The sequence below is a fragment of the Mchenga conophoros genome, linkage group LG12, assembly GCF_057382185.1.
Source record: "Mchenga conophoros isolate Kocher_MC1m ecotype Shallow Benthic linkage group LG12, M_conophoros_male_GT1.1, whole genome shotgun sequence".
Classification (NCBI taxonomy): domain Eukaryota; kingdom Metazoa; phylum Chordata; class Actinopteri; order Cichliformes; family Cichlidae; genus Mchenga; species Mchenga conophoros.
In genome coordinates this window covers 3,677,417-3,692,998 of record NC_140537.1, presented here as the reverse complement: position 1 = coordinate 3,692,998, position 15,582 = coordinate 3,677,417, and the positions used below count along the sequence as shown (strand labels likewise).

General features: G+C 41.3%; 1 protein-coding gene across 9 annotated transcripts in view; it reads left to right on the top strand.

Moving 5' to 3' along the window:
* Positions 1-319: 319 nt before the first annotated feature.
* fbrsl1 (fibrosin-like 1) overlaps positions 320-15,582 on the top strand; it is a 288,815-nt gene continuing 273,552 nt past the window's right edge. For 6 of the 9 annotated variants that reach the window (XM_085293336.1, XM_085293335.1, XM_085293341.1 and 3 more), the window contains exon 1: positions 321-1,621. In XM_085293336.1, the coding sequence (XP_085149462.1) occupies positions 1,319-1,621 (303 nt within the window). In that variant the 5' untranslated portion in view covers positions 321-1,318. Of the gene's footprint in view, positions 1,622-15,582 lie in introns of all 9 variants that reach the window. The other 3 variants (XM_085293342.1, XM_085293340.1, XM_085293337.1) reach the window with 2 other exon arrangements.

Genomic DNA, 15,582 nt, shown 5'->3' with positions numbered 1-15,582 from the left:
GCATGCTCGGAATGGAGAAGCTGTCAGAACCTGATAGATGAGAGTGTGTGAGAGGGAGACAGCGCAAACCGTCAGCGGGAAACGGCATGATGTGGCATCAGCTCCGGCAGACAGACAGACTAAAATAGTGCCTTGTATGACAAAGTGTACCCAACAGTGAGAGAGAATGATTTTCCCTTTCTCTCTGGCTTTCTTTTTTTTACACACGCTTCCTTCCTATGGTAAATTGTAGGCCAGAGGTGGCGGAAATACGTCAGTTATGTGGGTTCTCTGAAGCTTGACTGCGTATCTTAATTTCGGATGAAGGGAATGAGAGATAGAGAGGGGAGGGGGCAGAGAGAGAGATTTTAATCACTCCTGTCGCTTTAAGGACACTTATCAAAGCCTTATTATGCGAACAGAAAATACCAGGAGCCACTGAGCAACTGAGGGACGGACTGGAGTGGAGGTTTGTAGGGAAACTCAACGTTATCTAAACTGGAATAGACCGCTTCGTTGCCCTATGGAGTTTGGATGTCTGTCTTATCCGGACGGCTCGGGTCATTTAGGAAACACTGCGCATAGCCTAAGTAGCTCTCAGACTTCGGATCCTTTGCTTCTGAAGCGCAGAGCGGAGAGGAATATGGCTTAAAAGTCAAAGCGTCGTCCGCGGGATTATTCTCTCATTCGACAGCTTCTATCGACACGTTTACCAGGCGTTTATTATCAGCATTATCTCGGACGGATACTGTCCCGATACTGTCTCTCTCTCTCTTTTTTTTCTTGCCAGACTTGGATCATGGATTGGGGTGGTGGAAAACAACAACGGGCAGCGACATGATTTCTCTGCGCTGTCTGCAGTATGCTGCGAGCTCCCGCTTTGAACGCCGCTCGTTATTACTGAGATGCCACAAAAGTTACGAGACGAGTGCAGTGCGCGGATTTTGAGCGTTTCGCCGTTTTTTTGCACCTGCTTTAGCGGCCAGCGCGTCGACACGGCGCAGATTCGTGACAGAATAGCGTGCGGATCCGCGTCGCTTCGCTCACTCTCACCCAGTCGCTCGCCTGCGCGGGGATACTTGGAACGTTTGCTTATCGTAATGGAGATTGGCGAGGTTTATACTCAAGGTCATCCACTGTTGTGAGGCTACGGTCGCCTCGTTATTTACAGAGCCCTGCACGCAGCGCTGTCTCCACGTTATAGCGCAGCGCAGGCTACGATCCTCAGTCCGGTGTGTGTGTCTGCGTGTGCGTGCGTGCGCGTGTGTTATTTGATATTGCGCGAGCTGTGGAGTAATATTGCTGTTTCTTTCGGACTCTGGGAGAATTCTCTGACAGCATGGATGGGAAACTGAAGCAGGGTCGGAGATGTCGATCCAAGCGGGAGAGAGTGCGGAGGTTGCGGGAGGCTGGGAGCAGAGACGCCCGCAGCCCCGACCCCAACTCCTCCTGCTCCGACAGGGAGGGACACAGTCCGGGGAGGGACGCCGCCTCCCTGCCCGGTAAAAAAGCTCCGCACCCCGCGGCCGCCGCCAGAGTCTCGCGCCCCCCGCGGCGAAAGAGACGAGAGTCCAGCTCGCAGGAGGAGGACATCATTGATGGATTTGCTATCGCCAGCTTCATCAGCCTGGACCGTCTGGAGGTAAGGAGGAAGCGGATCGTTAACTGTTTGTGTGTTTGCATTCTTCATCATGTGTCAAGAGTGTGTGTGTGTGTCTGTCTGCGCGTGTGTGCGTGTAAGTGGGTCCTCACCCACTCACCAGCAACATGAAGGACTAGTCCAATTTGTAGCCAATTTACTTGAGATGGCGGTAATGAGATGGATGAGGATTACTCTTGTAATCGTCTGATATTTGTAGATGAGATCAGTGCTCGCTTTGATGTGCGTTTGTTTGGAGTCCTTGTCATGAAAGTGTTTACAACACACACACACACACACACACACACACACACACACACACACACACACACACACACACACACACCTGTTTCTTGAAAATTACTTGCTTCAGAGAGCCAGCATATGATTGGAGAATAAACAGGTGCTTTGGTGGGACAGGTTTGGATCTGGTTTGTGCGTTTTTCTGTTTTCTGCTTTCTTGACACTCCGACCTCTGATAAACTGCCTATTACATCATTCGTGTGTTGGAGGCTCACACACCACGTGCTGATAACTCTGCTGCTGTCATTACCGTGTGGTAGCTATGTCAGATGTCAGAGCAGTGATTTCAGGAAGAGAGGAGGTCCCCCTGTGACACCCTCCTTTATTTAGCTCCTTTATCTCATTACATTCAAAATGACAAATGAAACATAGCTCCCTGTGGGATATTAGGCAGACTGATGAGGCAGGTTTGTTGTTGCTTTTTTATGGCTCATTCTGAGGATGGTACTGTATATAAATAACTACCTTTAAAAATATATACCTAATATTCACTGGTGTCTGTGTATTTTAAGATGATGGCCTCGTTTGAGAGGCCGTGGATCCAATCACACCTTTCTATGTAAGCTTAACTATGGTGGCGATTAATCAGTCATCAGTCATGCCTCCTACATAGCTCTTATTCAATATAATGGTGGACTGCGTGTTTGCAGCATAAAATCTTAACCAGTTGTCTATTCTGAATGTAGGATTCACTCACTTGAAGCTGATAATCAATTCTCCACTGCCCAGCTATTAACAAGTTTAACCTGTCAGGGTCATCTGTGATTATCCTGCAATTCCATTTAGCTTCATGGTACTTAAAGCAGGCGGGAAAGCAGATAGGAGTGCAAGGGCGATCCCTGAAATATTGTTGGGAATGAACTTATATGAGAAGAATAATGATGTAAAAGGCGAGTGCAGTGATGTAAAACTGCTTTAATGACACTGCAGAGTTTTTTGGCTAATCAGGCTAAATTTCACAAGCGGCACTCACCCCAGATAAACTTGTGTGTTGCTGCCCATTCTCCTCATTCATCTCCATGTGATTTTGTATGTAAAAGCACCTTTGCCCTCTGTGCTGCATGGCAGCCACTTCTGATGGCTGGAAGACTTTGAAGTGCGCTGCACTTAATGACTTCTGGGAAAAGTAACACGTGTTGTGATGCTGTAAGACGTCTTTTTAGTTCACAAGTTGGACATCTGTCTCTGATGTGGGAGATGAGGTTAGATTTATCCTTTGAGGGTTTATCTTAATAAAAACATTACAGTAAATAAACGCTGCCTCTGTGAGAGCGAGGCGAAGCCAGATAATTATCCAATTTTGGTTTTACACATTTACTAGCTATAATAATTCTCTGTGTTGAGTGAACACAGAGAAAGAACACTGTGCGCTGCACAGAAGCTTATGTTTCAAGGCTACGCAAATGAGGCATGATACAGCTCAATGTGAAATGATACTCACATACCAGCTACTTGTTGATAATTGGTCTGATTTGCATGCAAATGGCCTGCGCTTATTAAATGATGTTAGTGGATCTGGTACAATTAGAAGAAGAGATGAGCACAGATAGGGGTTTTTTTTTGTGCCTCTGATTTCTGTGCATGTGGTGAATGAAATCAGAGTGTTGACTTAGTGCTAATTTCGTGTATTGTTTGCTGTAAGTGACAACGCTAATGACATTTGTTTTAGCTGCATCACTGAGAGTGAAATGGCCTCTCCGCCGTGTGTGCCCACCGGAACCATCACATCATCTGTCCATGAGTCATTCTTTCACCTACTCACCGCGTGCTTGAGTGGAGCTCATGACCTACTCTACCTGTGCTAATTACTCATCAATTATGGGGGGGGGGGCAGTCAGGGAATAGCTCTGACTTATTGCATTATGCTCCGATAAGCTGGCACACCATCTGGAGAGCGAGCGTGTGGTCCTCCTGACCTCTTTAAAGTGACTGATGGCCAGCACGGTTGTGTTTATGTCAGGCCATACAGTCGGTCTCATTAGGATTTCACCGTCATTATTTATTCCACCCTCCCCGGGTTCAGTGAGCCCATATGGCCAACATAGCAATATTTACTTGTGTTTAATCTCATTGCTTTCAAATCTCCCTGTAATCTTTTTTCGTGTGTGTGTGTGTGTGTGTGTGTGTGTGTGTGTGTGTGTGTGTCTGCTCTCTGATGCACTTCAGGGTGAATGTGTTTCATAAAATCTACGTCACCTTTGGGTTACTGCTGTTTGATTGTCCCATTCTAGTCTGTAACTCATGCCTGAGGTTATGGGTTACTCCCAGAGCACTTCCACTCTAAGCTCACTCAGTTGATATTCCAGCTCAGCGCCGATAGGATCGAGCTCCCTCGATAAAGGCTTAGGCTGTGTGGTGGTCTTGCCTGCTACCCCGTAACCCGGTTTCATTACAGCCGAAAGCAATTTGCAGCCACAGCCGCATTTGATTACACCGTGTTTATTCGCTTTGAATCCCCTCGTTTCTCGCAGGAAAGCCGCTTACTTACCTGTGCAAATCGACTATGCAAACACAGCCGTGCTGCTTTGTCACGGGCAACTTATGATGATGTTTTTTTTAAATGGGGGTATGATTCAGTGATGATTCAAAAAGAGTCAATCTGTTACTGTGGGCTGTTGAAAAGGAGAAAAGCTCATGCACAGTTTCTGTGGTTTTTATTTCTTTTTTAAGTAAAGAATGAAATCATTGCGCATGAGTCAGGAAAATTATTCCCTTATTTTTTTCTCTTTTTAAGAAACACGACTTTAAGAAGAAGGATAAATTAGCCCGTATATTAGTCTGAGTAACTTTGGGGAATTCTTTCAGTTCCTGAAGGCCAATTTCGTGGACATAGCAGCGATATAAAACAATTATGCTTTACAGCTTATACCCTCCAGAAGTCTCCCTGTGTGTATCGAACAAGTGAGGAGATAATAAAATGACACAATTATCCATCTGTCAACGTATTAATAAGATGTTTGATTTGCTCCATTTGCTCTGTGAGTGATGTCGGAGTGGCAAATCCCCTCTCGTTAATCCACAATCCTTCTGTTCATCTGCTTTAACATGAATTTACAGATTTGTTTGGGTTTTCCGTTCCGCAGCGTGGGTTTCTAAATTCAGTCTAATGGGGGATTTAGGTTTAGTTGATTTAGTGATATTACAACAGTGTGAAGGGCAGGAGGCCAAGGGGGTCTGGGATTCTGGCGGAAAATGGGTTCATATATCAAAGACTCTGTCTCTTTGTGTATCCAGGGATGTTTTGCTTGCTGTTTTCCTGCATGGCTCTGTTTTCTCAAGTTTTGCACACTAATCATCCTCGATCGTTGGCTACTGAGTAGCACCGCTGGTGGAGTATGGGGAAATTAAGTCCCTTGCCCTCAAGGAGCTTGACAGTAGTTGTTAGGGAAACTGAGATTTGTTGCTTCATTTTCTCTGCCTGTGTTTTGGCAGCTGGTGCATGGATTTAAGCCAGCAACATTCCAGATACAAATATGTGTCATTATATATCATCAAGTGCTGCGATGAAGTCAGAGCAGCAGTTTTTTCGCCCCAGAGACTTCCCCTTAATATAGCTACACTCGAGTGTCTCATAGTTAGCACCCAGATATGACCACATGCTAACTATTTGGAGTCGTTAGTAAGGCCGGAACTCAAGATTTCATGTTAGAAAGCACACTTGTGCAGAGACGTGCCGATAAATCCTGAGCTTAAACTGAAGGTTTGGCTTTCAGCAGATTGACGGATTGTGTAAAGCTTTAAAGAGCCCAAAAATCCTATAATTTCACATCTTTTCCCTGGGTCAGCTTTGTGTTTCCGCTCTGCTCGTTGCCACTTGAGTAACACGATGCAAACCAATACTGGCACCTTAAACCGCAGCGGTCCTTGCTGTAGTGAGATGTCTTGCTTCCATGGTGAGGCAGCAGATTTGTTGCAGGGGTTGCAGCAATCTTGCTTCGTGTTTTCACTTTCCCCCAACGGTGATAGTGCTGTGCATCATATGTCGGCACTGACAAACAACTCCGGCTTTAATTAACAAGGCAGCCCCCCGAGGCTCCGTTGCTCATTGGCTGACGCATCCCATGGAGAGAGCTTTCTTAATGCCAGTGGGACGTCCCCAAGCCCTGGCTGTCTCTAACTGTCACACACTGTAGGCGACAGCGTGGCTGATAAATGCATGGTCACATTCGCAAGCCTTTTCTCTGTCTGACACGAACACATGACCGAACCTCCAGCGTGCAGCTGTCCAAGTTGTATATTCTTAAAGTTTTCCCTTAAAGAATGGCTTCCTAGTCAACTGGTCATTGTGCATTTATATTGATTTAATTATTGAATAACATCAGAACATGATAAAATGTGGTATTTTTTTCTTTCAGGAAGTAATTGTTTATGAGTCCTTACTAATATAATGTTGTTGTGTCACAGCAAGTCGTGAGTTATTCATTTACGCGCTGCCTCATGCTGCTGGAATCAGCAGCCTGTCGTGTTTGTGCTCTTCCAAACACATGTTGCCAACAGGAGAGTTGCTGAGTGCCCTCTGGTAGACAAAGCATGCAACATCAACACTCAGACATGGTTGAAAGGTATATATAAATGCAGATCGGTCAAATAGCTAATAGATAGTTAACTGTCTGATTTGCTAATGATGACGTCACTGGTGCCATGCGGTTTGAGTTTGCTTTTTCCTTTTTTGTGACCCATCAGGCCTTCGTCAATTCATTTAATCAACCAACTTTTGGTTGATGACGATGCTGCGGATCTGGAAGCAGGATGATCACTTTTCTCTGTTACTGACAACACCGTATTCACAAAAGTGTGAGGCCTGCTTAGAGATCGCATGTAACGCGTATTTGTATTAGGAACTTCCCAAAGCTGATCTAGGCTGCAAATGATCTTCTCCAAAAAAGGGGAAATGAGCATCGCAGTTTCCCAAAGCTCAACTGCAAAATAGTGTATAAAGAGATTTGGTTTACTGGCATTGTGAATACCAGCAAGCCAGTTCTGGCATCCCTTTTGTTCATTTCTAATTAACACTTATAAATTGTTTCAGCTGTTAAGATGTTAATGAGTTAATGTGCAGGTGCTTTCATTTTTAGGTGCTGTTGTAGATTCCATAGCAGGTTCAGTGCAGTTTTTTCAGTGCCTGTTTTAAGGAATATGAACATGTTTTTATTTTGCCCAATGAGAAATGTTACATGGCTTTTTGGCTTATTATAGTTTAAGAAAAAAAGGGGAGAGAATGAATAAAAAATGTAGATTTAATTTGATTTGATTTTGTGACCTTATCATTTTACCAGCCTATAAATAGCAGCCCAATGGAGAGCTCCTGAGGGAGTCACATGTTACACTGGAAGGGCAAAGCATCATAGATTTCAGTGACAGTGGACCAAAATAGGTACATTTGTTTAAACCTACCTTCCTTGTGTATCTTCTGACCACTAGTAGAACTAGAAAGTAGTGTTTTGTTTTTGTTTTACTATTTCTTGTTTAATTTGAGTCAAACATCCGCACATGCACAGGTACAAGCATGCAAACAATGCAGTTTACATTCCTGCTGCCGGTTTCACATTATTCACTCAGATCAACAGTTGGTTGCAACACAGGGAAATAGTGTTCCTGTAAAGGCAGATAAGAAGACGGCAACCTCGCAAACGTGGGCGTTAACTGTATTTGATTTAAGATGTTTACAAAAATCAGCTACAAGGACGCACAAATACTATATTAATAAGGAGCATTGTTCTGAAGTACTGTTCTTGATGGCAGTGAAAGCGAAAGTCGGTGGTTTAACAGTCTGTCTGAGAAGAGAGCAAACCTGAGAACACGTTTGATGGCCTCTTTTGTGCATTTATTGAATCACTTGCACAGATTTTTTTCAGTTACTAACAAACAAAAAACAACAACAAGAAGACAAGTTATGAAAAATGTCACGAGCTAAGAATGAGTTGTATGTTCTTATCATGTGTGATAATATGTATTTGTTGATTTCTGAAGGTTGGAAACCAGTGGGATTAATGGCTGCCCTCTCCAGCGAGAGCTTTGTGAAACTGTCAGTTGTCTGTTTTTAGGGGTCTGGATGTAACGACACTTTTAACTGTCAGAATAAGAGCCTCTTTGTTTTCAAGCTCAAAGCTGTAAGCTTGGTGACAGTGCACACTGACACATAATAAGAGGCACATAAAAGCACGTGGGTAACTTGTTGTAGGCATATATATCCATTTCCTGCTTGTCGTCCTGAGCCGTCTTCCATCTTCCTGTCTCCATATTTTCATTGCGGTGAATGACAGGATGTAATTAGCTTCTGATTAAGATGCTGTCCCTGAGCCTGCGATGGATTAGGAGCTGCACTGTTATAAGGTTTCCACAGTAATTATCTGCTGCTGATTTGTACTCCCCCCCTTTTTTTGTTGCTTTTCACAACCACTCTCTGGCTTCTTGATTAATGAATGTTATTAAACAATGTAAACAAAAGACATTTCATTTGAGTAGTTTAAGAAAAAGACATTTTGGGGGGATAACTTCATAGTAATCATAATTGTCATTCAGCTGAGGTATTTTCCAGCCCTGTGATTTTGGTTAATATATAATGGTGCACTTGGCCGCGGAAGCTCTGAATGAATGACTAGCAGACGAGGGCTGTGAAGGATTTACAATAAAAGTAATGAAACCTAAATAGAGAGGGCACTCTTTAAGTGGCTCATTAAGTAATGGCTGTTTTCCTTTTCAGCCGTGTCCTTCTCTGGCATAGAGCAAAGAGAGAGCTCTGAAAGCCTGGCTTACTTCAGCCTTCATATCACTTGAATCCCTTTTCAACATTTTGTTTATGTGCACGATTGGAGGTCGCTTTTTCCAGCCTTGCAGACTTATTTTGTAGAAAGGTTGCGGTGTCACTAAGAGTTGTGTGTTGGGGAAAAGTATTGATAATGATTTCAACAACACTCTGCTGCAAGCAAATATAAAAGCTTTTGTGTGTGTGTGTGTGTGTGTTTGCTTGTTTGCAAGAAACAAGCTGTACCTGAGAAAGAGAAAGAACCTGAGTTTACCAGGCGACATATTCGAGTTGAAATGATGATATGGTTTATGTACTTTAAATAAAGATAAAATTAGCTGCATAATGTGACAAAGAACATGCCTCTTTGGCTTTATCCCGGTTTTAAACTAGGCAGAACTTGCAAGCCGAGAGCTCGAATAAGGAATAATTACTACTAAACGTAAGCGTAGAAGTGCAAAAGTCTTGGATCAACCTTTATTTCTTTACATTTTGCTGGGAAAATCGGTACGGGGTTGAGTTTGTACAACTCTAACAAGCTTAAAAGTCAATATTTCGTATGGCTGCATTTATTTTTCAACATAACCTGAACGCTCTTATGTGATCTTCTTTTAATTTATTAAAGCAATCATAAGGATTAGTTCTCCAGGCTTCTTAAAGTACATTCAAAGCTCTTCTTTGGATGTTTCTGCCTTTTGTTCTGTTCTGTATCAATAAAGTTGAGTTTTGGGCTCCAGGGAGACCAATCAACGACTGAGAGCGCTCCATTGTGTGTTCTTCTATCCAGATATACTTTTACTGCATCCTCAGTGTGTTTGGGTTGTGGTTTCGCTCATAAATGAAGCTGTTGCCAATCACTCACTTTCCAGATGGTGTTGCATGGTTGATCAACGTCTGATGGTACTTTCCTACCTTCATTCATTCCATTGGCTGGCTGAAATATAGCCCCAAACCATGACAGAGCCTAAACTGCATTTTGCAGATGGCTCCAGTGACTCACTGTTGTATTTCTCTCCCGACATCCTGTGTACATATTGACAATTTCGGACAGAAATTGCAAATTTGGATGAATCGCTCCATAAGACCTGTTGCCACTGACTTTTCAGTCCAGTAATTTTTCATACCTAAGGCTTAAGGATGTCTTCTCGACATGAGAATACAAACAGTAGATAGATCAAGGGTGAGATAATCTCTCAGGTCCTGCGTCAGATCTTTAACCCTTTAGAGCCGGTCGGAGCAGGCACGCTCTGTTTTGCGTAACTATTTTTAAATCCCGGTCTGCAACCGCGTAAGCTAGCGCAATAATTTTTTTTGCATATGAAACTGGAGGAGTTGTACTTACATCTTATGTCATCAGCTTGTCCTAGGTCACAGTTTCCTTCCACATATAGCTTTGCAAAAACTGCATAAAAAGCACTTGCAGCAACAAAAACATAATATTCCAGAAACACGCTTTGCCGATCCGATCAGCTGTTCATAACACTTCCTACGTTGGAATAGACGTCAGTGCGAACTTTTGCACGTCCGCCATGACCTGCCCGAAACCGGAAGTGACGTCATTTTCGCGGAAATGTAGTTTTTTTTACCATCAGGGCCTCATGGGCCTATACTGGTGTTTTTAAAAGTTATCTTTGACTTTATGACTTTCTGTTTCTTTTCTGGGATGCTTAGGACTCATATTGCACTGCTGGAAATAGTTTATTTTGATGCATATGCTGCTTTTTTGCAAATTTGCATTATAATATTTATTTTCGTTTTTCCTGCAGTATATAAAAATTGGTGTATTTCAAAAATAAAACTATGAAGACACTCAAAATAAATTTCCTGTGGTAGGAAACTATTTTGTGCAACTTTTTTGTATTTACAGTTTTGAGGGATAAGCCTCTTAAATTTCTCTAACTAGAAATATATGTTAAAAAAGCAAAAACGATTTTCAATTTTTTTGTAGTTTATTGCACTTTTTTGCAATTTATGTAATTACTATGCATTTAATGAATACATATTATTAAAATCTGGGCTATAATTGTTGTATTGATGTATAGCAACTTGAAATGCTCCCAAAAATGGCACCACACCATGTAAAAATATAATATAAGCTCTGGCGGACTTGGTTCTATGGTAGGTCTTAAAGGGTTAATGGATTTTATTCCTATTTCAAATGCTTTTTCTCATAGTTTTTTTCCTTGCTACTATTTGTTTTGACCTCCACTTGTTCAATTTCTTCAAAATGTTCAAGGACGCACTGCACACCATGGCAAAAAAAGGCCCTGTTTTCAGCTAATAGCTCTATTGCTGCAAAAATAGTATTTTATGCCAACCTGTGGTATCATTAGATGTTTTTTTTACTTTTATAAGTAAATAAAATTTGAGCAGAGTAGATAAAGATGCTACACAATGTTTAAAATCTCTACAGCTGACACTAAAATACCATATTTGACCGCATTCAAGCTTTCACTTTCATGATACAGTTTAAAGCTTTTAGAGACCCGGGATGATTCAGCAACATGGTATTAGTGGCACAAATCTCAAGTCTTCAAAAACAGCATGCAGATTACAAATCAGCCTCCAGTCCATGTGGTCATGTTTTTCAGGAATGGCTTGTTTTCAAAGGCATGACTCACACAGTCGTGACATTGTGCAGTCTTGCTGCATGTTTTCTTAATAGATCGCTCTTGGTGTGAAAGCAATTAGCGTTAACAGTTGTCGACATGCTCTTCTGCTACCAACACTCACTACCAACACCAGCTCTGAGGGGAATAGTCTTTATAGGCCAAGCGATGCTGACAATAATTGCTCAGCACTCAGCTCCCCATCTGAAATAAGATACAGTGATATGTTAGGCTGCAATTTATTACAGCTCATTGTTTGTTGGTGTGTTGATTGCATTTGCAACATTTAGCCTTTTCTGTGTATGAGTTTCTGTGTGGGTGCAGGCGAAGCCAAATAAGGACTGTTGCTTCAGTGTTTTGTGCGATAGCTTTGGCAGCCATATAACAAGCCGTGGCCAAGATAATAGAGCTTAGATAAGAGGTTGGTTATGCAATGTGGAATTTCTCTCTTTCCTATTGCTACGTCGGCTCCATTCACTGTCTGGATGACTTTTGTGTAACAACAGTGGATTGAGCTGCCACGCTCAGTTGTGCCGTCGTTATGAAGCACCTTGTCGCCCATCCGCACTCTCAGAAAGACTGTGTGGGGGCAGGAGTTTGTCACTCCTGATGCACTGTAAATGAAGGGAAAGTCGTTTTTCCCTCCATCTGAGTGATTATCGCCCTTTCACTGACCATTGTTATCCACTTCTGATAATGACTGTCAGGCAGTTTTCTTGATATGTGGTGCAGTCGGTATTTCCCCTTGCGTCTTCTTGCTTGCTTTTCATAGTGCAGTGTGGCTTTGAGGATTATTGCCTTATTTGTTATTATGATCTTCTTTATTTTATTAACTTTTCTATCTTCCTGTGAATAATATGACATAGCAAGTTTTTCAAAACTATCAATAAACGATAGTGACGAGCCTCTTGCATGTTGGGTAGCAGTTAAATCGATCTTTTCTGTGCTTGCTGCAAATGAATGCTGTTGAGTGCTCCACAAAATCGGGGAGAAAACATACAGTCATGGTTCTGTGCAACAATTCAGTACTGAAAAACACCTTTGATATTGGGATAAAGTGCTAGAAAAGTCATTTTCTTGTTTTCCCACAGACACTGTTACATGACCAGTGTTTGAACATTTCTACTCATGAGTACAACAACCTAATATCACTTCATTCCACAGGCCGTTGGCATCTCCCATACAAACTTTTGTTGGCAAGATTTGCTTTTCTAAGCAATCTAAAAACAACAATAAATCTATCAGATCTTTATTTCAGAGTAGCATAACCACGCTACCATATGTAATTTTGCTCTGGAACCGGTTCTCAGATGGTATTATGTGGAACGAAGTTTGGAGACTCCCTAATCAGTTTTTAATTACCAACAAAATTAAAGATATTTCTTATAAATGAATACACAGAATTTATCCTTCTAAAGATTATCTTCAAAGCAAATTCAATTTAGACATTGATACAAGCTGCAGCTTTTGTAAAACTTCCAAGGAATCTACTACACATCCTTTTTGGTTTTGTAACCTTGTGCAAGATTTTTGGCAGAGTTTATGTGTTTTTATCTCAGAAAATGTATTTAAAGGATTTGTAGTGTTTTGGAAATATGTTTTGTTTGGTCTGCACAAAAACCAAAGACAATTCAACTTTGATAACAGATATATGATTAACTTGTTAATTTTAATGGCTAAATTTCATATTCACAAGTCCAAATGTTTAGGAAGACATCCCTCTTTTTATGTATTCTCCTTTGAACTTGTACAGTATCTTAATTCAATTAAGAACTCCACTAACCCAAAAGCTATAAAAACTATTGGTGTTTGTAAAAAAAATCAAGATCTTTCAATCACTTTGTTCTTTGGCTTGATCAGTTACTTTCCCCCTAACATATTTATATTGTAGGTTCTGAAAACTGTTCTTTTATTTGTTTGTCTATGGTATGCAATTTTTTTTGTAAGTACAACACCATTAATATGGTACTGTTTAATTCTATTTTGTATTGTACTGATGTTTAAATAAAGGTTTGAATGTAAAAAAAAAAAACTACGACAAGCGACGTTAGCAACAACGACGGTAAAACCATCGTGTGGCTCCGTCCGCATGTTTATTTTCACAATAAAGCTGAAGATCCTGTTGAGATTTTTCAAAATAAACTGCATCATGTGAAATAGAATGCAGAGTGTTTACAGATGAGAAGCTAAAAAGAGCCGTCAGGTGCTTTTCCCCGCAGCACGCTGTGTAATAATTAGTCACAAAGAAAATTGAGGCCGTTTCAACTAATGTAACACTCGACTCCAGGTACACGACGCCCAGCTGAAAACACTTCACGCAAGTCAAGCTGCCCGAGATTCACAGATTGCAGAAAATGTAGAATTTTTGTTATTATATATGTCGGGACGATAAATCCCTTATGTCGGGATATGAGATTTTGGTTATATATCGCACAGCCCTAATTCCAGCAAGAAAGTCATAACAAGAGTTGTTCATTTCCATAGAGCATTTTCAAAAGAGCCATTCAGTCACCAGGCTTACATCGTGGGTTTTTTTGTCAGGATCTGCCGATGGTGCACAAAAGCTAAAAATGTAGCTGTCAAGAAAAACTCAAAGGGAGTTTCCTGCTCTGATTTGTGACTTTTAAATCCTTCTTCTCCATCCGTCTTCTCGGCAGTATTCAGTGACTTTCCCGTAATTCAAAACTCCAATGCTTAGAAATGACCTGAGGGTGTAATATAAACCTGTAGCACGTTGCTCGTTGGACACTTACTTTTTTCATGTAAAGTTACACTTAGGATATCATGAAAATAAAATGTGACTGTAGAATATGTGGAAACAAACAGATCCCTTCATGTATTAAATGATGCTCTATGAGAAAAAGAGAAAAAGAATGATTATATGTGTTTGGCCTAAATGTTGGGCCACATTTGGCTAAAGCTGATGGTGTTGAGTCCTGCCCAAATATCATGAAGCCTGTGACATTTGGACTTCCAGCGATCAGCCCATTTCATAACTCCTGGGCCATATCTGACCAACTGAATACTCGCTGGTGCCGTAACCAATCCACAGCACAGCCACAAGTAGCCCAAAATAAGTTTGCCAGATATTGTTTTAAAATAATATCACTTTTGTTTATATAACAGTATAAGAAGTCACTGAAGAGTGATCACATTGTGGGTTTTTACTTTACGATTATGTGGTTTACGTGCTGTTTTAGAGGGTTTTTGATGCTGCCAAGATTAAATTACAGGGGGAAACACAAAACCCTTCTGGCGAATTTATTATGTATTGATTTGCCATAACTCATGTTCAGTTTAAAGCTAATATAAACATAGTTCGTGCTTTAACACATTTCCTATAATGGTTACACTTCTGTTCGAGAGGCAGTCTCCATGGTTCTGTATGCGTCTGTTGAAGGTTTCGTCAGTTTTATAACAGGCTTGACCTGATGCCAGCTCAGACATTTACTTTATGAATCCTCGGGGCGTCTATGAAAGTCAATGTTCCGGCTGTGTGCTCAGCAGAGTGAATAGGAAGAATGTGTTTGAAATATAATGGGACATATAATAAGGGATATGTAACACAGCCACCGCTGCAGTAAAAATCTGCAAAGGCAAGACAATCGCTGTCACGCAGAGGGATCTGGCAGGAAGATCTGCAGAGAAAAAGTATTGTCAGTATTTGTTTCCTCTTTCTGTACAGACAGCACATATATTCAGTTTTCTGGTTTTTTCCGTTTTTTTCTCGTAATCTGCAGGTTGTTTGCCCATAGATCAAAGGCAGTAAAATGCATCTGCTCCCCTCTTGTGAACAGGCCACACAGCTCATTTCAGAGGGGCCACTTTGTCAGCGCGTCTGAAACGAGGACACGCACCTTAGAGCCAGCAGGGCTCTACCCAAGGCATGGAATTAGATCAAAAATTACACACACACACATTCAGAGCCTGAGCACAAGGCCAGTTGTAGAGTCAATAAAAAAAACAGACAGTGTGTGAGAGAGAGAGAACATAAACAGAACTCTGCCAAGCTACTGTTTGCATTCCACATCTCTTGGCTTCACGGCACCGCTGCTGCCTCAGACGCGTGTAGTTTAAATACCATGCTATTCATAGGCACACTTATAATGATTTGTAAGTATGACCTTTAATGAATCAAGCTGTCTACTCCAACAAAACAGTTAGTTTGATTCCATATTGTCATTTATTAAAACTGCACTAGAAAACCCTTAAAACTCTTCAAGCTACACTTGAAAACTCTTAAATTTAACAGTTACTTTAATGCAAATGTGGGTTTTTTTTCAGAATTTCTCTTGTTATCATTGTTT